The following is a 27,260-nucleotide window of genomic DNA, read 5'->3' on the forward strand; positions in this document are numbered from 1 at the left end:
GGAAAAGGGGCTGAGCTGGACCCAAGTTATAATATAGTCCAAACAGCCCTAAACTGAACTCGCCTGCCTCAAGAACCACTTAGCTGACTACTAACCAATACAAAAATACAGTGGGTGGTCCTCTCAGTTCTAACTATTGTTTTTAGACAAAGGTTTTCATACAGGTTGTTTATGCCCAAGGGTGACTTGCTAAGAAACCCCTTTTCCCAGGGACACAGAGACAAACAAAAACACAGGTTGAACAAGGACTAAACAGCAAACTATTGACTAGACAACACCAAACAAAACACCACAGCAAAACAGACAAAGTGAGATGTATGTGCTAAACTAAGTGATGTATGAATGAACAAAGGGTCTGTCTATCAAAAGGGTATGTATCTCAAGAGTGTCTATGTCCATGTGGGGTAACACAAAAGCATCTCTCTGGGAGAACCAACTGACTGGGTTTTTAAACCAGGGGATGTGTGATGTGATTGGGTACAGGAAAAAAGTTACAGGTGGTGCAATTATGAGGAGTGTCCACCTCGGCAGTCAGGCAATGCACTCATGACTGCTACGTGGGAAACACCAACGAGCACTATCAGGAACATAAAGGACACCTGTGGAAATGACAGAAGGGGAAAAACACGAACGCACATACAGGGTACCTGCATGCATAACACAAGGACACTAGCAAAACCCAAAACTAGAGAAGAATCAATCAGGAAGGATAAAGAGAGAGCAATTGTCTGTGGCCACCACCTGCAAAACCATCCCCTTTTTGGTGTTTGTCTTGCTGTTGCTTATCCAGTGCACCTTAGTGTCCCTTTCATTTGATCCAAAACAGGTGAGATTGCTTCACAATCGCTTATGCTTCTTAACTGGACAGATTGATATTCCTGTTTGACTTGGTGTTATACTGTGATGATTATGTGTTCCCTTAATGTTTTTGACATCAGATCTTTTTCTGCATCTGAGGGCCTACCTCTAAAAGTCCCGGTTCACCACTGGTGGACTGGCGTTACCCTTTTTCCACTATAGCTCTGTCATTATGTCTTCAACTGTATCGGTAAGAAAGACAGTGGCAACAATGAAACCAGACGGGATAGCCTTCATTGCCCTCACGCGCCAACGAGCCTTGGGTGCAACACCCCGTCACCAGTATGTGGTTTGTCCCTCATTGGACCACTGTCAGTAGGTGCTCACCACGGCTAACCGGGAGCACCCCGCAAGCCTTGCTGTTCCAGAGATGCTCTGACCCAGTCATATGGCCATAACAATTTGTCAAAATCGGTCAGGTCTTTACTTTTGCCAATTTCTCCTGCATCCAACATGCTAACTATGAGAACTGATTTTTTGCTTACCATCAAATCTACTCAGACCTGACATGTGCCCTTGTTAGGAGATGATCAACGTTATTCAACGTTATTGGTCATAATGTTTTGGCTCATAAATTCATAAATACAGTATCAACAAGAGGCCGTACTTTACTATGCTACGGTACACAGTTGTACTTAGTATTCATTGGGCCATTGTGGTATTAGATGTTTAAAATTGTGCTGATTGAAAATGTAAGTGGCTGGTAGACTTATTTATCTGCCTTCAACAGCTGGTAGACCAAAGTTTAGTTTGAGGACAAACACACACACACACACACACAAACATAGGGTAGGAGAAGAGGTTGGCCATCACTTCTTAGTCACTAAGGCATGAGGCCACAAGCTTTATTAAATTGCTTTTCTACAGTCATTTCTTGTTTTTTTTTTTTGTTTAGGAGTAATGTAATTTTGCTTGATTGTTCTTAGTGTCCTGGGTGTCCAGGCATCCTGGGAGTCCTTAGTGTCCTGAGTGTCCTTAAGGCCACAAAATTCCAATCTTGCCCAGCAGCCCGTCCGTTCAATCACAAAATCAGTAGGCTGTTTTTCTCAGGGCAGCTCATCCTCTTGCCTCTCACAGGCATATAATACCTCAGTTCCTTCCAGAAGCGTGAGGATGAAGAGAGAGAGGGTGAGAAGACAGAGGCCGATGCCACTTCCCCTCTCCTGTCCTCCCCCTCATTCACTTCTCTACATCCCCCACATTTTAACCCTCTGTTCCGCCTCACCCTGCTGCTCTTCCACCAGCAGATAGCGCCCTGGCGCCTCCGGAGGTGGAGCACCGACTCAGGGAAAAAGGCCAGCTGTGTGGGAGTAATCTCTTCCAACTCCACCAGGATCACTTGCAGGGAGCCTTCTAGAAGAGTACGGTGCATGGCCGTTTCCCGCTCGAAGCTCTGCCACGCTTCCACGGGACTGTCTTTGTCACTGTGGCCTCTACTACAGAATGTAGTACCAGAGTAGACCAGGATGAGGCGCCGACTTGCCTGAATGCTCTCCTCTACAGCATCGACTATGGCTAAAGGGAGAGCGAGTTAGAGAGAAGGACAAGGTGGATAGAGAAGGGAAAATAGCTATTGAAAGATTCATGATGTCTTGTGCATTAATGTCAAGGTTTTACCACAGAAGGCTAATGCAGTATTATGATACTTTCCCTCAGTCAGCCACATGTCTTACCTTGCCCTGGTAGGCTGTCCCGGCCCAGGATGAAAAGCTTGTAGCCACACTTCCCCTCCAGGAACTGGGGCAACATATGGAGGGCAAACATTTCTGCCTCACCACTGACCTCACCCCCAAACAGGCTTGTGTATGTGACGTATGCGTCATATACCTTCCCATCAGAGTCTGCCATATGGAGGAGATAAGTGAAAATGATTGCATGGCCCAACAGAGGAGGCTTGGTTATGTTTGACACAGCAAAATAGCAATGTTGAAAAAAACTGCAACGTTCATAAAACAATATGTCTATAGATACACAGTATTGCAATATATAGTGTGTGTGTGGTAAAGTATGTCTCGTTGCGTACCTGTGTTTGTGTAGAGAAACGGGAACATCCTCCTAAACATCAGCACAATGTCAATTTTGAAGCGACGATAGATAAATGCACTACCAGTAAACATCAACAGACCGGTTAGTAGAATCCAAATAGGGAGCAGGTTTTTTGAATCTGTGCAGGAAGAAGATTTCTTACATTACGTCAAGCCAACTGTTTTGGATTCTTTAACCTGTTTTTGATTTTTGTGGTGAGGTTGCAAAGTGGTTATACCTTGTACCGCACACAGTATTAACAAGTTTATAGGACAGGGGAAACCATTTTTAACACCTTGATCTTATCTTGCAGACAGTATCGTCTAACCTGTAGGCAGTAGTGTGAAGTATGCTGAACGATATTCTCTGTAGCTCCAGACATGACACGTGTAGTTGATGTAAAGATATTCCTCTTTCACCACTGGAAAATTCAAAAGACGCTCCAACCAAACACCTTCCTTGTCTCTCCTCTCACTGGTTGGGGGAGACGTAAAATATTTTACCACTCCATAAACAAAGAATCAAACCATCAGGTCCACAATTATAAAATGGCAGACTATTTTGGAAGAATATTTATAGTACATTAATACTTAATTGTATACAGTACATATGATACCAACACTATATATATATTTTAGAAAATCCATCTGGATGATACAGAATACTTCTGTCACTAACAAAATTATGAAATCAGTGTGTGTGAAGTTGAAAAATCATATTGGTTTTCGTTCTTTTCAAACCATTGGGTATTTCACAAACTGAACAAAATAGGTGATGTAAAAGGTAAATAAAATGTTTCGGTCCTGGGCCGATGAAGGGTAACACACATTTCCTACCCTACGACTTGGGGATGTATCTACCAGGTTTGGACAACTGAATTTGGATATTTACTCCCATGTAGATCCCCTCAAGCTCAGTCCGAATGGATGGGGTGCATCTGTGAATTGCGATCTTCAGGTCTTCCCACAGAAACTCAGTGGGTTCAGACTTGTCCAAGGTTCAGACTTGTCATGAAGCCACTCCAGTGTTGATTTGGCAGTGTGCTTCGGGTCAGTGTTGTACTGATAGATTAATCTTTGCCCCAGTCTGAGGTCTTTTGCATATTCTTCAAGGACCTCTGTATTTTGCTCCAATCAACCTAACCTAATCTTGGCCAGGCTCCCAGTCCCGGTTGCTGAGAAGCATCCCCATAGCATGATGCTCACACCACCATGCTTCACTTGTTTTTGCCAGATGTAGAACTTGGCATTCAGGCCTGATAGTTCCATTCTGGTTTCATCAGACAAGTTAATTTTATTGTTCATGCACTCTTTAAGTGCTGTTTTATTCAGAAATGGCTTCCGTCTAGCCATAAAGGCCTTATTGATGGAGTGCTGCAGAGATGGTTGTCCTTCCAGCAGGTTACTCCATCTCTGCAATGAAACTCTGAGTGGCCATTGGATTCATTGTCATCTCCCTGAACAAGGCCCTTCTTGCCTGGTCACTTCATTTGTCCAGACAGACAGACAGCTCTAGGACATCTCAAGGACGATCATTTGAACTCAATTTATATATATATTTTTTTCATTCTAAATTCATTGGTACAAATTTGAAAATATTTGAAATGTGTATTTGTTGAAACTCCTTATTTTTGTGATATCCCATTAGTTTCTTAGCTGCAATATCCAGTAAATATCTAGTAAATAGTCTTTGTGAATTGTGGTGTTGCAGACTCCACCTACATTTGTGGTTCCTGATAGATGTCATATGAGTTGTTTTCAGAAATAAATGTCCATTCAGCCATCCAGATAAGAGTCTCCGTATGTTCCCCCAAACCTGGAACAAATGCCCGACACTTCTTCCTCAGGGGAAAACCTACGAGCAAACATTGAATTCAGAAATGAAATAACGTAAAAATGCTTCCTCGTGCAGTACACTCCACATAAAGTACTTATCAAATATAAGTAACCTGAATACTTGTTTAGGACTGTAGTAAAAAGTTATGAATGTGTCGGTAAGTTTTATTGTGGCTTACTCACCCAAATCAGCTTTGACGCTATCATTGAGAGGTTCATCTACTAAGGGATCCAGGCTGTACAACACTGAAATCATGACATGTAATGTAAAGGCAGAGGTAAAGATTTTACTAAATTTTCATAAACTGATCCTAGATCTGTCGTTATGAAAAATATATTTTTACATTGCCAACAATACTCACTTTTCACTGCACCATCTATAGTCTCTGAAATCCTGCCTCTATGTCCTTCCAGGTTAAAGGTCATGGTGCAGGTGTAGGACCCATTGTCCTCTGGGCAGACATCCTTTATTAAAAGTTTCTCTTCATACGTCATAAACCTGCCCCTCTGTGGGTTGCTGTTTTTAATGGGTTTGCAGTCCTGAAAGAGTAAATGTAGAATTCCCCTTGAAAGGTAGCGATAGTGGAATATACACTCACCTAAAGGATTATTAGGAACACCATACTAATACTGTTTGACCCCCTTTCGCCTTCAGAACTGCCTTAATTCTATGTGGCATTGATTCAACAAGGTACTGAAAGCATTCTTTAGAAATGTTGGCCCATATTGATAGGATAGTATCTTGCAGTTGATGGAGCTTTGTGGGATGCACATCCAGGGCACGAAGCTCCCGTTCCACCACATCCCAAAGATGCTCTATTGGGTTGAGATCTGGTGACTGTGGGGGCCATTTCAGTACAGTGAACTCATTGTCATGTTCAAGAAACCAATTTGAAATGATTCGAGCTTTGTGACATGATGCATTATCCTGCCGGAAGTAGCCATCAGAGGATGGGTACATGGTGGTCATAAAGGGATGGACATGGCCAGAAACAATGCTCAGGTAGGCCGTGGCATTTAAACGATGCCCAATTGGCACTAAGGGGCCTAAAGTGTGCCAAGAAAACATCCCCCACACCATTACACCACCACCACCAGCCTACACAGTGGTAACAAGGCATGATGGATCCATGTTCTCATTCTGTTTACGGCAAATTCTGACTCTACCATCTGAATGTCTCAACAGAAATCGAGACTCATCAGACCAGGCAACATTCTTCCAGTCTTCAACTGTCCAATTTTGGTGATCTCGTGCAAATTGTAGCCTCTTTTTCCTATGTGTAGTGGAGATGAGTGGTACCCGGTGGGGTCTTCTGCTGTTGTAGCCCATCCACCTCAAGGTTGTGCGTGTTGTGGCTTCACAAATGCTTTGCTGCATACCTCGGTTGTAACAAGTGATTATTTCAGTCAAAGTTGCTCTTCTATCAGCTTGAATCAGTCGGCCCATTCTCCTCCTGACCTCTAGTATCAACAAGGCATTTTCGCCCACAGAACTGCTGCAAACTGGATGTTTTTTCCTTTTCACACCATTCTTTGTAAACCCTAGAAATGGTTGTGCGTGAAAATCCCAGTAACTGAGCAGATTGTGAAATACTCAGAGCGGCCCGTCTGGCACCAACAACCATGCCATGCTCAAAATTGCTTAAATCACCTTTCTTTCCCATTCTGACATTCAGTTTGGAGTTCAGGAGATTGTCTTGACCAGGACCACACCCCTAAATGCATTGAAGCAATTGCTCTGTGATTGGTTGATTAGATAATTGCATTAATGAGAAATTGAACAGGTGTTCCTAATAATCCTTTAGGTGAGTGTAAGTAAAACAATGTGTACACAGTATTCACTATGTTCAGCCCATTAAGACTTATGTTAATTCTGTATGGAAATGTATTGGAAAAACTATAACACTGTGACCAAATAGTTTTTAGTATTTTTTTTAATCAAGAATACAGAGACAGACTGAATGACTGAAAATAGTTCCAATAGGCTTGCCTTAGTTTCCCCCTCTCAACACACACTGCACTGTTCTTGACATTTAACTGCATATGACTTACCTTGTACCACTGGATGGTGTAGTTGTCCACTATCCTGATGTGCTGAGTCAATGGGCAGGACAGTTTATCATTGGCCTTGTTTGTCAGTACCTGTTCTGTGGTATAAGGACGACCACATTTGTCTGGGATGGTCTGGTTCACAATCAGTATGTTTGACTGCTTGAAGCAACCATAAGGTGTTCTGTTCATCAAAGGAAACATACCAAATTTACAACACACACATTTACACATACATGCACCCAGAAGGTGTTCTGTTGATCAAAGGAAAGATACCAAATGTACTACATTTATACATACATACATATACAGTCACACAGATATCGTACATACAGTATATGGCAGGTGAAAAGGCACTTTAATAAGCTATTTACACGACCACCGCGTATGCAACCGTGTATACATGTATACGCCTTCCTATACCCGTATACGCGACGCGTCAGAATACACGTTCAGTCGACTGTCATAGCAACGCCTGTTAAACTAACACGTGCATTTGCGCCTTTTAAGGTAATGCCTATACCTGTTATATAAACGCTTACAACTGTAGCCAACGCCTGCTAAAGTAACCCGTGCGCCTGTTAATCTAACGGCTACACCTGTCACCAACGTCTGCAAGATAAACGCTTACAGGTGCTAGATAAACATTTGTCTGATTTTCATATGCAGCATACCCCTCCTTTTATTATTTAAATATAGTACTCACTCTTTACTATTCAGGACTCTCAAGAAAGCTAGCTAGTTTGCTAGTCTTCCCCTGAGAAAAAAACTAGACAATTCAACATTTTATTGTCTAGCACAGTGTGTGGACTCTTAAAGAATGGTTTTCATCCCAAAGCAGTCAATGTTTCTCAACTTAAAGTAAGAAAAAGGTATACAGTAAATAAAAGTTAAAAAAAACTACGAGGACAGCTGTTGTACATGCCTTGCTGGGCAAATTAACTAGAGAAGGTCCAACCATAAGTTCTTATAGGCAGAAAAGGGAAATGCGGCAGAGGCCGGGAATTCCTGCTGGAATGGCGTTTTGGGTTCTTGTACTGATTATTTGATTTATTTTAATTTTGTTAAATCGTAGTGTACAGAATTTTGGTCAACACTGGTAGTTTATAAATAAAATAGACTTTGACTATTGCACTATTGCAAACTATTGTAAAGGACCTTTGTGTAGACATATACAGTAAACACATCTCGCCATTGCTTACCATAATATTTTCATGAACTAATGGCCATTATTGCACTGATGTATCTGATATTCAATAACTATTGATTGCTGGTAGGTCATACTTATATATATTACTGCCATTCTAGCCCTTGTTTATTTTGTATTGTATTATGTTTATTTTGTACTTTCACATTCAAATACTGTAATTTTACTATCTGTTACTGGACAGGTTTTCTTGCACTATTTGATTTTGTAACATTTTATTTCAATTCATTTGCACATGTTTATTTTGTATGCTTGCTGTATTATGCATGTTTTTGTATGCATCTTGCGCTATTTGAAATAAATTGTTTCGATTTTATTCAGTTGATTGTCATTTGTGATATGACCAAAATTATTATGAAGGATTATTATAAATAAAACCTAATATTGGGGCGTGAGGCATCCCGCTGGGTTTATTGCATAAAAGCGGCTAGCCGCCGTCGGGCCGTTGATCAGGGTATTGTTAGAAGGCATTGTCATGAAAGCGGCCCACCGGCGGCCCGACTGCGACGCGCACTATAAAAAAAACGGCTGCCCGCTGGCCGAAACGCTTTGCAGAAACGCTTGGCGGCCGCAGCGGCAAAAAGCTAGTGGGCCGCCGGTGGGCCACTGGCGTGTTGCTTGCTGGGATAAGGTTGTTTTTGTTAGCACTACCTTGTTTAACTTTTCTCCACCTGGAACGAGTCACAGTGGCAATAGGTAAAGCTGTACTAACTACTCTATGCTATCGACAGACTCCACTATGCTAGCAGGCTGGCTAACAGTCTACGGCTTGACCTGCACCCTATCTCATGGTGAGGCTATAGGAGTGAGACTCTTGTCAATGTTCCTAGATAAAAGAAGAGCACCACTCCAGCTGGGTTGGAGTCCGTCGCTCCTCAGCAGATCAGGCCTGGCCCTTTTTCTGGGAGAGTCCCAAAAAGAGAGCAAGTTATCTACAAACTCTATCTCCTGCGACTGGCAGAACTCTATTTTCAGCCAGCGATTGAGTTGCGCAAGTCTGCTGTAGAGCTCGTCACTACCCCTAGCTGGGAGGGGGCCAGAGACAATTACTCGATGCCGACACATCTTTCTAGCTAGTTTACACGCTGATGCTATGTTCTGCTTCGTAACCTCTGACTGTTTCATCCTAACGTCGTTGGTGCCAATGTGAATAACAATATCTCTGTACTCTCTATAATTGCCAGTTTTAGACTTGGCTAGCACCAACCCCAGATTTGCAGCTACGTCGGAGGCTCTACCCCCTGATAAACAGTGTACGATCGCCGGCTGATTCTTTAGTCTAATACTGTGGGTAATGGAATCGCAGATGACTAAAGTTTTTAGTTTTTCCAAGGCCACCGGTAGAACATGCCTGCCGATCATTCTCCTCCGAAGAGGGCTCGGGCCTTGACTCCGAATCCAGTGGGGAAAGTCTCAGTTAGATTTAGCAAAGACTCAGATTTAAGTGGTCGATGGCATTTCTTTCCAGTGACCAAGCGAAAGTTCATGCCCGTCTGCAGGGCTAACAAGACTATCGTTTCTTCCTGGTGGAACAGATGCATTTTTTTCTATTTCTACACTAACATCCTTGCCTGACATTTGCGTCTGAAGCTGAGCCTCTAACCCTGCTATCCGTGTTGTAGCTACAACAATTACGGCGATAAGGCATTTTAATAATACTTAGCGTCGGGTGTTCAGGGGTGAGTAGTTCTGTTAATTATGTCCAACAGATGAAAAATATGGCGTTGGTAAACTCTTAAAGTAGAATTTGAACAATTAGTTTATATAGTGTAAATTCTACTCTAGCTACTGTAACCGAGTTGAATCGTCTCATTTTTTACTCAGAAGAAGACTAGCAAAACTAGCTGGCGTTCTTCAGACTCATGAATAGTAAAGAGTGAGTACTATATTTACATAATAGAAGGAGGAGCATGCTACGGTGGTAAATGTTGCATATTAAATCAGACAAACGTTTATCTAGCACCTGTAAGCCATTTATCTAGCAGGTGTTGGTAACAGTTGTAGGCGTTAAGCTAACATGCGCATGCATTACTTTAGCAAGCGTTGACTACAGGTGTAGGCACTTATTTAACAGGCGTAGGCGTTACCTTTACAGACGCAAATGTACGCGCTAGTTTAACAGGCGTTGCTAACAGGCGCACGCGCTTATTTAACAGGCGAGGGCGTTTACTTAACACCCGTAGGCACTAAACAACAGCGTTCTGAATGCATGAATTCTGACCCCTTTGGTGTTCCATACGCGGTTGTATACACGTTAAGTCGTTTAAATAGCTTAATAAAGTCCCTTTTCACCTGCCATATACAGTATGTGCATACATACACACATACTACACACATCACACTTAAGTACAGTATATACCCTACCTTATAATACACACGTAGTACCCAGCGTCTTCCATCTCAATGTTAAAAATCCACAATGTTGTCCCCTGCACAACAACCTTTCCCTTCTCCCTTGTCAGCTCTCTCCATGTTTTTGAGTTGTACCATGAGATGTTATAGGGGACGATGGTGTAGTTGAAGACATTTGGTGCCCGCAGGGTGCAATTTAACATGGCAGCATCACCAGGGACTGAAAAGACCCTATCAAATTCTTCTCCGTAGTCCTTACAGAATTCTGAACACAAAGAGTACATACAGTGACGACGGCACACAGACTGTTGATGCAACACCAACCATTAAGGTGCACTACAATAAAACCATGGGATAATGATGATGATTGCTGTATCTCTTGCAGTAGCTCCATAGACAGAGTTGTTAGAGAAATTATCAACCTTTCAGAACTTCAAGATACATGCCCATAAACGTTTCCCGTTTACATCACACTGATGTCAGACAGGAATGAACATGCACCTTGAATGCAAAAGATTGAAGCAACCATTACCACCAGCCAGAATATGATGACCAGAAATGTAAGTAATGCATGTGACTAGTAGGGACAAGTTGTACTCATACACAGAGCACCATTGCCCCAAAGCCAAACAGAACATATGAATAATCATGAATAGACATGCCAAACACTGGCCATCATCAACAAAACCAGTCTTATAAATTATTTGGAGTACATTTGGGATGAGATGACATGGCTAGTGATATAACTGAAACAGGTCCCAGCACTTGAGCCAAGTTATAAATCTTGAGGTAATTATAGATTGTATTTCAATAGCTAGATAACATTTATAACAAAATCAGTATATTTTCGCCTTTAAAAAGATAGATAGAATTAGAGGATTCATGTCCAGACAAGATCTAGAAAAATGAATCCTCACTTCTCCAGTAGGCTGGAGTACTGTAACGGCTATTTTTCAGGTTTCCCCGTGAATGCCCTGAGTAAATTGTAGCTCAATCAGAACTACTATGCTCAAGTTCTGGCAAAAACTAAGAATGATGAATACATTACATCAAATAGGCCTCTGCACTGGATTCCTGTATCTGATTTTAAGATATTTCCACTTATCTATAAATCACTCAGTGGTTCAGATTCTCATTCCATTTCAGAACTGCCCTCTCAGTAAGAACCTTCTAGACCCCCCAGGTCATCAGGTTCAGGTCTGCTAACCCTATAAGACACTTATATATCTAGGCTAAAAACGATTTGTTATCTACTGCATTTCATTCATGTTTTAATCTTTCATCCCTCTTAAATTAGATGTTTTATTGATATGCTTTTTATTTTCAATGTTCAGTTTTCATTTTATACTGTTTCATGCAAAAAAAATTCTATAGTATGTCTGATGTTTTTTTGTTTTTTTTGCCTAATAATGCAAAGCACTTTCAATGGCCCTTGTGTATGAAATGTGCTACACAAATAAACCTGCCTTGCCTTCAGAAGGTGGGTGTGCTGCAAAACATATGGTGAAACACTGTTAAAATTATTTAATGCTAACATTAAATCACAAACAAGTGAGAAGTTCACCAACAAGTTCACCATTAAGTCTAATTGCAGCTATTAAGTGAGCAAGACTGTGAGAGGAAGTTTGTTTTTCACCATGTGTTTACTGGAGTAGCAGTCTCAATCTTGCGCTGATAATGAATGGTAATATTCTGAAAAACATGAAGAAATACTTAAACTTCCTCCCACAGTCTTGCTCACTTAATACCTGCAATCCGACTTATTTCTATAGGTTACCAGACTAGCTTGATGGTGTTACGGTTACCATGACACCAGTGCATCGACCTCCTGAAGACATTTGTAAACCCAGAAGAGTCCATAGATATAATGAAATCCAAGAAGTAGTTTAAAAAAAAATTACAACACGAACAATGAGTCATGTTTTGGCCTTTAACAAAAGGGGAGCCAGATACTTTCAGCAAAAGCATAGGTTTCAAAAGTACTGGCACGACTAAAGATTATTTATAATTATGCCAAAGTGTCATCTGTAATGGAATTCAGTGATTTATAGTGGGTCTCAGCCTCCAGGAATTGTGTTGATGCCTTTCACCCTGTTCCTGTTCCCCGGGGATATAAATATGAGGTTGCATGCATGTAAAATCCCTTTGTCCATCACCATGGGTAGATCCAAAGAGCTTTCAGCTGAAGGGAGATAGACGAATGTTGACCTACACAGATCAGGGAAAGGACTTAAAATGAATAAATTTTAAAACAGTTTAAAATACCACTAAGCACAGCCAGGGCCATAATCGAAAATGTTCAAAGTCTGAAACAATGGCAAATTTGCTAAGATGAGGACACATGCTTATTGCTTGCATTCACATTGAGGAAGATAAGGGAGACAAAGAAGAATTCAAGTATCACAGTATCAGAACAGCCCACTTCAGTGGAATATTGGGGTTTTATTTGTCTCAAAATCAACAGTTAGACACCTCCAAGTCTGCAATGAAGAGTAGCACAAACAAAGCTCTTTCTAAGCCTAATCCTCAAAATGCAATGCATGAACACTGTCAAGCATTATTTAAACTTTTATTGGAATCGTGTGTTATGGTCAGAATTTGTATTTTTGGCCATGCATGCCATGCATGTTTGGCGACAAAAGGCAACTGCATACAAGGAAAACCAGCTGATACCCATAGTAATATATGGTGGTGGATCATTGATGCTTTGGAGCTGTTTTGCTCAGGGGCTGTTTTTAAGATCACTGGAATAAACAATTCTACTTAGTGCCAGGATATTTAACACAAACATGGTTTCCTCTGCCTGGAGACTGAGACATGGCCGTGGATGGACTTTTCAAGACAATGACCCTCGAATTCTAAATCAATATAACAGCAATTGTTGCAGAATCACAAATCAATGTTTTACAATGGCCATAATAGTTCCTGGACTTGAATCCAACTGTAAACCTGTGGTCTGAAGAAAATGTTTTGTGTTTGAGAAATTATTGCGTTGAAATTAAAGTATATGGGTCTGCAAAATATAACTCATTGTTTATGTTTAGTTTTTTTTCATTTACTTTGTCCTCACTTCCATGGATGGTGCTAATATCTCTTGATTTGACTTTGTAGGGTTGCTAAGAGTATATTTGGAACCCCGCCAGAGGGCAGAGTCAAGTTGAAAACGCAAAGGGCCATATTTCAGGTTGTAGCCGTGCTGTTAAAGGCCTTTACAAGATGTAATCAGTACTTTTAGCTGTCTTCAGAACATTATTTATTAATTTTAAAACTAAATAACTGATTGTGTATTGAAAGTCCATGCTCACCTCCTACTGCCCTGGAGCTGCCAGTGAGACAGAAAATGGAGAAGAAGTAGAACCACATGTGACTTAAATCCATAGCTGCAACAGAGAGACAGAGGGCAACATGTCAGTACATGTCACTCATTATCAAAGCAAACCTCAATGATAAGTTTAAACATTTCAACTGATTCCAACAGAACGCAATAACACAGTTCAAAATCCTCACTAAAAGAAACAATCACAGAAAAGGATCATTCTTCTTTTCAACCGTCTACTAAAATCCCTCTCATTGACCCGAACCCCATCGACTAATTTTGTTTCCGCACAAACATGCCAGAGCTACAGGCAATCTGGCATAGGCCTCCACAGCAAACCAATTACTTTTGGAAAGAAGAAAAACCAAAATGCTGGCTGCCCACAGGATGATACCGGAACGCAGAGGGCCAGACATGAGTGTCATTGAAAGCACCCCCCCCCTCCGCCCCAGAACTCACGTTCAAACAAGACAACCCCCTCCCCATGTAAAACTGCCCCTTGACCTCATAGAATTTCTCTTTGATTACAGAATCATTTTGAAATTACTGGATTTTTTTTTTATATTGCCTCGTTTGCTTTCTTTTTTTGCTTTTCATTTATGTAGTAATTATTTTAAAACATATTCGTGTACTAATTTATTAAAATCGGAATAATCTGAAGGATTGTTATTGCCTAACAGTTGTGAAAATAATATTACGTGCTTTTATATCAAGTAAAATATGAAAAATTACATTTACATTAAGTAATTTAGCAAATGTTTACTTACAAGTGTGACTGAAAACAATCATAGCATACAACTTCGAACACTACAACATCTGCAAAATAGCTCTAAACACCAAAAATAATAGCCAGTATATATTTTCAGGAGTCCAAGCAGCAAAGCTGCAGGAATCTTATTTTAATTGTTAGTTTTTATTATTATTATTATTACTCTCTTTCTACCACCGTTTTTGCAAGTTTACCAACTTCTACTGGCTAATCTTTTTTGACGAATTTTGGTGTCCATAGGTCAATGCGTCCACCGCCACCATCGGGTCAAAGTTGCGATTTTCAAACGCTTATAACTCAGGCTCTGATTGGCCTAGAGACATGAAACCAGTGTCATATGATGCATGACCACGTGCTGAACAACCATTTTAGTTTGCACCTAGCTAGATTTTCCACCATTTTCGATTTTGTGAAAAACCTCTAAAATGTTTCACAGGTCACAAACTTTGTCCTATCTTCCCGAAACTTGGCAGAGATGATCTACTGGCGAAGCGTTACAAAAGATAATTGATGAATTTTTTATTTGCACTTTTGTTCACTCGTTGCAGCCAATCAGAAATGGAGGTGAAGCCGAGGTTTTATCTCAGCGTCCGTTTGTCCGATTGGCACCAAACTTGCTACGCATGTTCGGAAGGAGAACCAGAGGAGGCCTGCTGTGTTTGGCAATAATTGGCCATATGGGGGCGCTATACCAAAAAGCCACTTCTAAGGCTCATTACTCCTAAACACAAACAGATATTTCAACCTAACTTGGGTGAGTTGCATGAGTGCATTAGGTTCTTGTACTACAACAAATAGGGTGTCGGCATTCCAAACCATGTGACCACCATGGGCCAATCAAATTCAAGCTATCAATTAAAGCTTTTAGAAATGCTTGACCACCATGAAACTTGATGAATAGAAAGACTTATAGGCGCCCAACAACCACTAAAAGTTTGGGCAAGATAGGCCATTGGGGGGCGCTACAGTGTGTTGTCAAACTTGAGCTTTTCAAATTGCAATCTCTTTGTGCTTCTTGGAAACATCACATCTCACAATGTGACTGGCATTATGCTAAACAAAATTGCCTCTTGAAACATTAAGCTCCAATATCATGTATTTCCACCATATTCAACTTCCTGTTAAAGCAAAAATAAATATTCACAGGTCACACATTTTGTACAATCTTCCAGAAACTTGGCAGAGATGATCTACAGGCAAAGCCTAACAAAAGATACATGCTGGATTTTTGACTTGCAAAATCGTTTGCCCATTGCAGCCGATCAAATATGGCAGCGAAGTGGCCTATCAGGATGTGAGTGAGTTTCACAGCAACCGTTTGTCCAATTGTCACCAAACTTGGTATCCGAGGTCGGAATGGAGTGCATGGGAGGTCTGCATATGTCATGTGCCAACAACTTCCTGTGTCGGAGAATTCCACAGGAAGTGAGGGCATTTCATCCGTTTATCCGATTGTCACCAAACTTGTGTGTCTGTGGTCAGAACGAAATGCGAAAGAGGCCAGTGGTGTGTGGTGCTGATTTGCCATGTGGGGCGCTGTTTCAGAAAATCTGTTTAAACGCTCATCGAATTGCTGGGCCTACTCTTGGGCTTGCGTGGCCAATCCTTGTCTTGTGCTCTGTTTGCTTGGACCCCTAATTGCTGCTTGCAGCTATGTTTAATTATTATTATTTTCTCATCTTCATTGAAAAATCTAATACAAATATACTGTGTTTAATACAGCGCTGGAATAAATTAAGAGATCACTGCATCTTTTTTTCCCCCGGAGATGTATATAATACTAAATATGTCTAATATCTAATAGTTACAGGCCTTGTTATTGGTTGTAGTGGGACCGAGGGGCCCCTGCATAGATTATGGAGAGACTCTGGTATGGGTTATGGAGAAGGAGCCCTGATATGGGTCATGGAGGGGCACTGGTATGGGTTGAGGTGGAGCCCTGGTAGTCGGGGCACTTGGGCTGATAAGTCAACATATTCAAGTGCATTTCTGTCTAGTTATTTCACTGACTGGGGATGACTCTATGACTTTGCTGATAGTTACTAATGGATGACTAACTGGATGAGTATCGCTAAGATACAAAACAACTGAGATTGAATGATCTACAGGGGTTAGAAACAACTGATCTGGACTCCTAAATCTCCTGCTCTCCAACCCTTGCCATGAATGCCTGATTTGTATGATGTAGATTAGTTGAATCATGTGGAATATACTAGTGTTAAAGCAAAAGCTTGAACACTGAGTTACTATCCAGTAATATAGTTGGCCGATGCTAGAGTGGTGACACAGTGCAGCCTAGAAGTAATTTGGTTGGGGGAAGCCAAGCTGCCTGGTTCCAGCTTGTAGGGATTGACTCATCCAAAAATAATTTTTCAATCCCATCCTCCAACACAAGCATCACATCTTTTCTCTATATTGTGCAACCATATAGTCCATATTCTGAATGATGAAGCATTTTCAGTTGGTTAAAGTTCGAAAGTTGGGATGGATACAATTTATTAGTTAGGTTAAAATTATTGTAATTTGTAGTAATGCACCTACTCTGTGGAAAACATGCTAAAGTACAATACTTGGTTGTCTTGGTTAGGGGGATGGAAAGAGAAAATCATATCAAAACATGGGGAAAAAATTAAACCAAGAACAGTCCAGATAAGAGAAAATAAGAGACATTTTGACAGCTCAAGTTGTGCAGCCTGTTCTGATGGGAAGTGGAGGTTAAAAATAGTATGAGGGGGTGGATTGTGCAGGCAGGACCTGGCACAGACAACAAGGAGCGTGGGAAGGAAGAGGACAGGAATTAGTGTAGGAGGAAAATGCAGGATAGAGGACTGACTCACAAAAAACTGAGGGTTGGAGATTTTTCTTGTTTTCTCTTGTCATTTTCTACAAAAGGGATTTGGGTTCCTTGTGGATATAGGCCCTGGCACTAGTGATGTTTCACTGTACAATTAAAAAAGGTGGTGAACTTCCAAGTTTATTTCCAACCCCTTATTCATTCATTCATTTTTTTTTTTATATATAAACCTTTGCTACTGTACAGTTCCTCTGAATTTACACGGTAGAATGTATTGGCTGTCATGCAATTTGAAATATAAACTTTGTGGTGACAGAAAGTCAGACATGTTTTCGTTAGTTTAGACTGAGTACACAGTGAAGCATTAATGTTTGTCCAAACACACACAACATTTGGACTTTCACCATCACCTTCAACATGTCCAAAGAAATGAGAAATTACGAGGAAAAAAAGAGAGCATTCACACTAAGGCCATGAACTCTCTTGTGGCTAGCACACAACACGCCTCATACCCAACACTGACAAAACATTACGAATGAAAACGGGTTGGTTAAAGACTGCATACATGAAGGATTATAACTGTGGCATGAAGTATTTATGAACACTAATGCAATTTTGCGCTTGCTGAGATTTAACGCCTGAGTCATACTGAACAATCCTGGAGAGCCGGGGTCTTCCATCACCCTGTTACCGAGTAGTGAAAGGGACCATTTGTAAAGGGTCAATGATAGGTCTTGCCCAAATTTACAATCCAGATATGACTTTATCTACCATTATTAACACATTACCCCCTTGCCAGTTGATTCATGTTGTGACACACTTCTTGGTGTGTCACAATAACCACTAAGAGTGTTTAAGCCTGTATAGTCACTTTCTAAATAGTACCTTCTTTGGAATGCAGGACATTTGAAACGTCAAGGTATTTGAGGTTTAAATGGGCTTCGGTTGTTGATAGTTTCCACTTTAAATTTCAAACAGGACTTTCACTAATGAAAACAATGACAACTGCCTGCCAAGATTTTCATAAATGAGAATTATAATCCACTTAATAATTCATTTGAATGTTGCTGAAGGATTATAATTCATAGCCAGAAATATGAACCACTATACAGACATGCAACTTATAAGACTATGATGTAAAAGGGCGTGACCTACTGTGACTTAAAGAAACCATAGTTGCAACTTAAGCATTGACTTGTTTAGATAGGGTACACACCCTGCTAGCTACTGTAGGTGTAGATCACAGACAACAAGCACTCTCAACAATTCTACATTTAACTCTTTGTCAAAAAGAGGTCAGAGAAAAAGAGACAGTTACAGTTAAACTAATATTCTTCCTTTAGGACATGTACCCAGAAATACATTTAAACATTTTAAAATCGTCAGCATATAAAAATCAGCTATGTATGTAATAGCAATCCATCAGCAGTATGTCAGAGGTTGGGCATAGCTAGCAATAGCACAGATCTCCTCAGTAAACAATGTTGTCATTGTAATCATCGTTGTGAATTAACCATTATCATGATTAGTCATTCAACTGTCTGAAACTTGGTGATCCATCCCTGTGACCTTTCCCTGAAAAATTGAATTTTACTCCAGTAATGATGTTGAAGAGGCTCTCTGGTGACTTTTTCTTCTAAACCTCACCACATCCGGCAGAGGGGAAAAGTGAAGTATGGTTTCTCTCCCACACTCTGTCAACGTATTTAGAAAATCTGGTCTGGAGGAAAAAACATAGCAGGCTACTACACATGAAATCTAACCCAAAAATTATTAATAAGAACATCTAAAAAAATAATCTGTTGATTTAAACCTTAACGTAACCCTAATCCTATGTCAGACTGTCAGCCCAACCCACTAAACAACAGTCTAAATTCCATTCCTGGTTGAAATGAGGTGTCTGTCACAAAAGGCCACACGTCTGCATACATTCTTAAGGCAAATGGTGTAGATAAGATCTTAAGTCTTATCTATGTCCGCTGGAGCAAAGAAGGAATTTTATTTGTGGAAAGTGCCCAAACCATTAAGACAATGCTCTGCAACCAATAAAAAGAAAACAGGAAACAAGATTACAACACCAATAGAGGAAGTGCTTCATCCTGAATCCTCAAGGAACACGAGTCCCACAATGAACAATGGTTAAAAGGACTTATGTAATTAATCACTAACCTGTTCAGGAGAAATAATAAACAAAAACAGAGGGAATGTCCTCATATATCCAGACCTATCCAAGTCACTGACATTTGGAGAGTAGCAGTTGCGAAGGTGAGAAAGGTGGTGTTTGTTCTGTCCAGCCTAGAGTGGACGCCTGAACTGACATCAGCAGGCAGTTCTTGGATGCAGCTCAACCAATGATACTGAAGCTACATGACAGGGACTATGAGCATTATCTAGAGCAATCCCTGACTCTGTACAAGGGGTACTTGGCCTTATATAGAGGGTAGGCTACTGTACAGAAAACTCTGTAAGAGTATTCATTATACTATAAATAATGAATTAGAAACAATGTGTACATAGTCCCTGATATTTAGGGTGTCAAATGTATTTGAGCAATAGGCCTCGCGGCCGTTTCTGCTTGGCCAGGTGTTTTTGTTTGTGTCATTAGTGAATGCACAGGATAGTTGTGAATGTCAAGTTTTGATTCTAGACTTAACATTTGCATTTGGAGTCTGTTGCCGCTGTGTGACAATATGAATACCACTGAAATGTCAATGCATATCAAACAAAAATCAACTGGTACATTAAAAGATTTCTTCTTTCCGTGATGATCAATCTACCTGACAGGTATACCATATCAAGAATGTGATAATCAGCATGATTATTACATAAGCACAACTTATTACATAAGAACAATAATTGGTCACTCTATAATGTGTTGTTTGTTCACCCACAATCCCACATTTCTCAAGAGTTGAGAGAACGTGCTGCCTGCAGGATTGCCCACCAGAGCTGTTGCCAGAAAACTGAATGTTCATTTCTCTACCATAAGCTGCCTCAAATGTTTTAGAGAATTTGGCAGCATGTCCAATTGTTCTTACAACCACAGACCAAATATAACTACATCTGGCTACTTCACCAGTGTGTCTGTCTGAGACCAGCCACCCAAACAGTCTGAGACCAGCCACCCAGACACTGTGAATTTGTACAAATGCAGAATTCCTGCACAAAATGTCAAAATGAATGGTCACTGACACTCTGGAGAGGTGTGCTTTGTGGGTGAATCCCTCTTTCAGCTGTACCAGGAAATAACTCAGTAACAATATGTATGTGTTGTGTTTATTTTTTTGTTGAAAGTAATTGTCTCACCAACTTAGTCATCCAATCTGAATTCAATTAAGCACGTCATTCCCATGCTGAAGACAGTATTGAAGACTTAAAGGCCTGGAGACAAAGAGGAACTGAAGACCACTACAATACACATCTGGCAGAGCAGGAAGATGTAGTGTCTATGTGTTACAGAATTCAGGCAATGATTGCATGCAAATTACAGTATACGCAGTTAAGTACTAAAGATGACTACTTTATTGTACAAAACCTAATGTGTGTGTAAGTACCTTTTTGTAACCTAAATTAGGGGTTCGATACACAAAAAGTGTATTGTCATTTTTTAAATGGTTTATCTGATATCAATGAAAATAGGTTAAATTAAAACTTGACAGTCTGCACTTTGACCCCAGAGTCATTGTATCTTCAATATCCACAGTGCTGGAATACAGGGCAAAAAAAAATCTAGTATTAGTATTACTTATTACTTAATAATAATTACTTATTATTACTTAGTGTTACCTACTCACCATCTTATAACAACTCTCTCTGTACAAATTCCCTATTTTAAACAAATCGTTTACCCCCTAGGACACACTTCTGTTAAATGTGTTTCAAATGCTGAGTGTGATTTCAAGCTCTGCATCAGGTTCACAAGCTGCAGGATAAATATGTATTTTCTCTATAGACAGCCCCAGTCACATGGAGGTACAGCTGTAATTCAGAAAGTGTGTTATATCTCTGTCCGGATCTGCTACTTCGTGAGCCACAAAGTGTCTTCAACCACAGCAACAGATATGCTTCTGAGGAACCTGAAGTTTATACAAACCCACAGATGCGCACAGGCTTTTGCTCATCTATTCTTCAAAGGTAAACACTGACAAGCACACATGTAGCACATTGCTCCTGATGAGAGGGTCTGCTAAGTGACTCAAACGGAAATGCATTGAAAACATTACAGATCTGACAGGAAAAGCATATCAGTACACACCAAAGCCTATCTTAACGTTATAAAAGCATACCTGAAGTTTAGTTCTGGTCCCATGCCTTAACAGTTTTAAATCCATATCACGTTCATGTTCTTTGAAAGGGGTTTCTCAGTGAACATTGTCTGCTAGACTTCTGTAAAAATGTATCTCCAATTTTAACCTAAAGGCTCAAATGAAGAACAGAAAGAATACAAATAAGAAATGCCAAGAACACTATTTTCCCATCATTCTGCTGTAGCTTAGAGTTATTACTGGCCAGAATGTGTTGCAATTTCCTCTGGATCTGAAGAAAGGGGCCTTCTCTAAAGACATGCAGTGTTGTGCAATAACGCAGGGAGGGACATGGAATCTGGTTCCAAACTGGGGGTGGCCAACTGTGTGTGTTTAGTTTGTACCTTTTACCAAATAATTGTCATATAACATTAGCACATAGAGCCATATCAGTGTGTATTAACACCTCTTGCTTATCAGAGCCCGTCTACCAAGATAGGACGACTCCACTGATTTGGCTTTCAAACATTCAAAAAGTACAGAAATCTCACTGGCAAATCATTTATTGAAAGATGGGGGATTACTAATTTTTGAGTGATATTGTCTATGAAGAAAATGTAATGTAAGAATAAGATTGCACTTTTAATTAATGGTTAATCATAGACATGTTTGTAGCTATTTAGCATTTGGAAGCACAGTTGAAATGAGAAAAGGTATGGATGTTTTACTTTCACTGCGTGTGAGCGCATTAGCTTTATCCCCTTGTTATGTATTGCCATCAAGTGGTAGTTCAGCCACAGTATGACTTATTTTAACACAGTTGGTCTAATTTTATTTGACCAAAAATAGTAATGCATTGATCATCATTGTCATATGTAGGCCTTAATAGTAAAATAAAATGCAATGACAGTTGAAGGGAAGTTGATCATTTAACCAATGGCCAGTAACAAAAATGATGTTTGTTTGAGTTGTTGAACCATTAAGGAGAGTATCTGTTGTTGTGCCCAGAGCAAGAAACTGAAACTGAATGTCACCATGGATTAGTGTGTCAACAACCAAAAAGATATAAGTTATTACTCTGGAATCCCTGGGAGAAAAGCTCAAGCTGGGATGACAGGTCATTGATGATGAATGGCAGAATGTTCATAGCGTACAAGTACCCTATTGTTGTTGTCACCTCACCCTCATATACTTATTCAGAAATGGATCATAGTATGTTTTTAATACATATTCTTAAATAAAGGTAACATGTTCCACTGAATGGATTTTATTTATTGAAACATAATTAAATCTGCATTTGTGTACATGTGTAGGAAAGTGCTTATTCAGCCCATCACCATGGATGAGATTGAACATCTGCCAGGGTATTTCATGATCAGTGGAATTCAATAAAAATAATCCATGTGCAACAACAAGACCAAAGAAAACAAAACAGTGTTTGCAGTTTAGGACACAGAGCTTGAAGTGGAGCTAAAAGTGCTGTTCTGTCGAGCCAGGATGTAATCTGCCTTTCCTCTGGGTTTAAAGAGTAGGTAAAGGAAAACAGAGACAACTGTAAGGAAACAAAAAGTCCCTGCTACACCCACCATCAGCCATGTGGACATGGAGTCTGAAAAACACACACACAGGGTTCAGATAGTGTTTGTCAATTATTCAATGGATTATTTCAAGTTTACGAGAGGATGTGGTATATTATGTACACCATGGCTAACGGTTGTTGTTTGTCCATGATGGACAGTGGACTGTCTGGATATAAAATATTGCCCATATGGCACAAACTGATAAGTTTCCATATAGCTATTACATACCAATAACCAAGTTAGGGTTAGGGGAAAAAAAAGGTTTTCCATACCTACAATGGACACCTTCACATACCAGGGTTTTTAACCAATTACAAATCTTGGTTTGAACCACCGGGTTTATTGAGACCATCACAGCTTTCAACCAATTAGCATTCAAAATTCAAATCGCTTCGTTACAGCAATATGACATCTTGAGACTGTGTGGTATATTGCGAACATATTATATTAAGGGCTGTAACCAGGTGCTGCGTCATACTTAAGAACAGTCCTTGGCCATGGTTCATTGGCCATATACCACAGGTCTGTTACATTTTAGTTACAATGTGCTTACCTTCAATTCTGAACTGTGCAATGACCTCCTGTCTTCCTCCCTGGTTTTGACTGACACACTTCAGTTCCACCCTGGTGTCCTCTTGAAACAGCTCGAAAATGTACAACTTCACATCGGCGTAATTACTCCCAGCCACTGTGGTTACCCTGGAGCCAAATCAATCATCATTAATACATTTGCTTGCAAATTACATACTGTTATTTTCAATTATAGAAACACATTCAGTGTGTATTATCACCTCTTACTCATCAGAGCCCGTCTACCTAGATAGGACGACTCCACTGATTGGCCATTCACTAGCCATTTGACCACTGTGGTATCAGCTGACTGACTCCCTGTGAAAACCAGGCAGGATATGTCCAAAGAAGAGCCTGGATGTGGGGGGAGTGGGAGGGTGGTAACATTAGCACACAGAGCCATGTCAAAGTGAAAAAAGAAGTGTTCCAGTTAAACCAACAATGAAAATATGATTCACCCAATGGACTTTCAAAGATCGTTCCATTAACAGGGGCCAAAATCTTGGGACCTTGAACTGCAGGGGCTAAACAATGGAATGAAAGAGGCATTATAGAAAGCATAAGTATGCCTGTAAAAATAAACATAAAGTAAAGTAACAAATTGTCTCGTTGAACAATTTACAGCATGGTTTTGGGATTAGGATGACTGGAATATATATGGGTTAAAAAAAACAAAACAACAGTAAAGAACTATCACTGACGTTTGTTTCTAAAGCAACTTAATGATTCACTCACATTCCACAGTGCTGAGACTAGGCTTTGGATTAGCGGTTACTGTGGTGTCAGGGTTACGCCCAGTAGGCTCTGTGTTTGGAACTGGTTCAGGCACTGGAGATATCGATCCACAAAACACACCGCCATTACAAAACATTGTAACACATTAGCACAGAGCGTAACTGTCAACAGCATAACGACTGTCCAAAGAGTGTGTTGTAAAACATGGAGCCAAATGACGGGTGAACATTAGAGATGAATTCCCACAGCTCAGTCAGTGGGTTCATAGATGAAGCATTCTTCCACCTTTTACATTGAGCTTGATGGTCCTGCTGACTTTGTAGTGGTGGTTGTTGATGTGGACTCTGAGCTGACAGGTGTAGTGGCCCTGATCTGCGCGGCTCACGTCTGAGATGAGTATTCGGTTCCTGCTCTGCTTGTGGTAGAAGCCACTGCCAATAGGAAGCGCTGTCAAGCTGGAGTCCTGTGTCGAAGAAATGTCAATTAGTAATACAGGTTTAGGAATAGGTTAAGTATGTACAACCATGCTTGTTTCAACACACTTCTACACAAGAACCAACACATTTTAAAAGCTCTTTCCCCACGGTTTGGTTGTTTTCATTTTTCTTTCTGCATCTTGTAGAGCTACAGTAGCATCAACAAACAGGCCTGCTTTCTTTCAATTATAAATGTGTAGGTCAGTGAAACCACTGCACTTACACAGCTGCGGCCAAAATATTCACACCCCTTGCTATATATTTAAATAATTATATAATAATTTTTGATGAAATGGAAATAAGTTGTGTTCACATGTGCTTTGATTTGTGTTACAACTACGCAGGAAAAAAGTACAAAAAAGAAATAAATTATCCATTAAAAACAGAGAAATTGTCTGATTTGTTCTTATGGCTGAGAACAGAATCTTGAACAACTGCTAAAAAACTACTAGTTGATCTAATAAATTGAAGATTATCAAGGTGTTTTGGAGCTCAGTGTCTAACCTAGTGTCCAGAAACTGGGCCTCCATCGAAGGTTGTGTCTTCCAGCAGGAAGATTCAAAAAGCCCAGGGCCCTGACTTCCAAGGCAACCCTATTGATTTTGTAAGTTACTTTTACTCAGATATAATTACTAACAGAACTTGTCATGGCAGAATGTATACAGTTGCAAAAAAGTGCTTTCTCCATCCCATGACAAAATGAAAAAAAAAGTGCAGTAAGTTCAATCTTTTTCAATATCTGCCCTATGGGAAAATAAGTAGAATTTCATAAAATGTCTTAAAGGATTGCAAACTTTTCAGATCCAGGGATCTTTGTTTTTCACAGCGAAAACGTACTATGAATTAGAAGATCAAGGAACTTTTATTCCATGAACTTTACACACCTTATACCACTTTATTTCATCAGTCCAGTTGAAGTCCCTTAATTGAGGACAGAAGATTGAGACGTTTTGGCCTGTTCTGGTACTGAAGAGGTAGGACAATTTCTCCATACCAGTTTGCTTGGTCTCATAAACTTGTAGAGTGACACTTCCAGTTACACATAGTGTTTCATTTCTGAAAATGATAGCAGAAAAAAGCATGACACATTTAGCACTGGCGCTACAGGGAATTAAGACAAGTTGAAGCAATTGCAGCAATTACATTAAAAGTAACTGAAGGTTGAGCCTTCAGAAATGACTTTTATTTATTCACCTGTAAATGCACGAGTACTCTCCTGAGTCTGAGGTACGAGCGGGAAGCAACCAGAGTTGTCGCTCGCGCTGCAGGACCCGCCCTTCTTCCTTTTCCTCAGCGTCAACGCCCCTTGTCCTGTTGACCTTGGTGATGACATACTCCACTTTTTTTTGGAAGAATTGTTTCTGAAGGACTCTCTCAAAAGAATTGCAGCTCAGGACCACGGCTTCACCCTGCACATGGAACTTCTTAAGCTCTGGATGAACCTGGAAACAACCACCTGGGCAAACAAATCAATACAATCAACTCAGTTATACATATAATCTTAGGAATAAATCATAGACCAATCACTTGCATTTACTTACAGTACAGATGCAAAACAAGAGAGACAGTCGGATAAAAAAAATGGAAGACAGAAATATTTAAAGAAAGACCAAACACTTACTGTACCTATCTTAGGAAGTGGAAACTGCAGTCCATAGGCAGATTCCATGATGAGCAGTCTAGAGAGAAGACTTAAGACAACCACTGCATCCTGGAGGGAAAATATTATAATGTATTGAGCTTACATCCAGTGTTTCTTCAATCACATGGTCATTCATAATACTCTATATCTATGTTTAAACTGGTCTTGTGTATCATAGTATGTAGATACATTTACACCTTGAACACACCCAGAAGTGACTGTCAAAGTAATTATGATGAAACAGAACTCATAGGGTAAAACCCTGTATCAATCTAGATTATACTACTAGAAGAATTACAAAAGTGTGTAATGGTTTCAGTTCACTAAATGACATAGTAAAAGGTTATCCACATCTGATGTCAGCAGATTTAATACAAATAAAAATACTGTTTCTCTAGACGACACTTATATAATAAATGCCCCCACTCCAAAAACAGGATTGTGGGGGATTATTATAAATATACAAATATATTGTGCAATTGTAATAATGCTTTAATGCAGTGGACAATATGTTTGTCTACACTGGAAAAAAACTATAAATTAAATCAATAAATTAATAACATGTAGCAAAGAAATTTTTATTAAGTATCTACTACACTATATTGTAAAGTTTTTAAAGTTTTCCTAATTCTAAAATGCTTAAACCACCTACTCTATGTACACAGGTAAGAGAAATGTAAAACTACTCACTGTTGACCAGGAGACCATGGTGGTGGGTGTTTAGGTGGTAAAAATGGCTGTGTTTTAGTATGTCCACAGCACCTGAGTTAAGAAGAGGCAGTGACAGAGTGGACCTCTGAGTGTCAGG

At 40.0% G+C, this 27,260-nt stretch overlaps 1 protein-coding gene across 1 annotated transcript; it reads right to left on the reverse strand.

The window, feature by feature from the left end:
• Positions 1-1,648: 1,648 nt before the first annotated feature.
• LOC105016334 (interleukin-1 receptor type 1) lies at positions 1,649-27,260 on the reverse strand. Its single transcript, XM_020055002.3, has 19 exons — positions 27,143-27,260; positions 26,437-26,521; positions 26,005-26,266; positions 25,695-25,866; positions 24,620-24,797; positions 24,335-24,427; positions 24,058-24,123; positions 23,821-23,953; positions 23,583-23,728; positions 13,632-13,706; positions 10,339-10,591; positions 6,771-6,951; positions 5,081-5,258; positions 4,902-4,964; positions 4,605-4,737; positions 3,212-3,357; positions 2,882-3,022; positions 2,532-2,699; positions 1,649-2,373 (listed from the first exon to the last, which is right to left on the reverse strand). Exons 1-19 carry the CDS (start codon positions 27,158-27,160, stop codon positions 1,880-1,882), a joined length of 2,985 nt encoding a protein of 994 aa, XP_019910561.2. The 5' UTR covers positions 27,161-27,260; the 3' UTR covers positions 1,649-1,879.

This window comes from Esox lucius, chromosome 16 (genome assembly GCF_011004845.1).
Source record: "Esox lucius isolate fEsoLuc1 chromosome 16, fEsoLuc1.pri, whole genome shotgun sequence".
Lineage (NCBI taxonomy): Eukaryota > Metazoa > Chordata > Actinopteri > Esociformes > Esocidae > Esox > Esox lucius.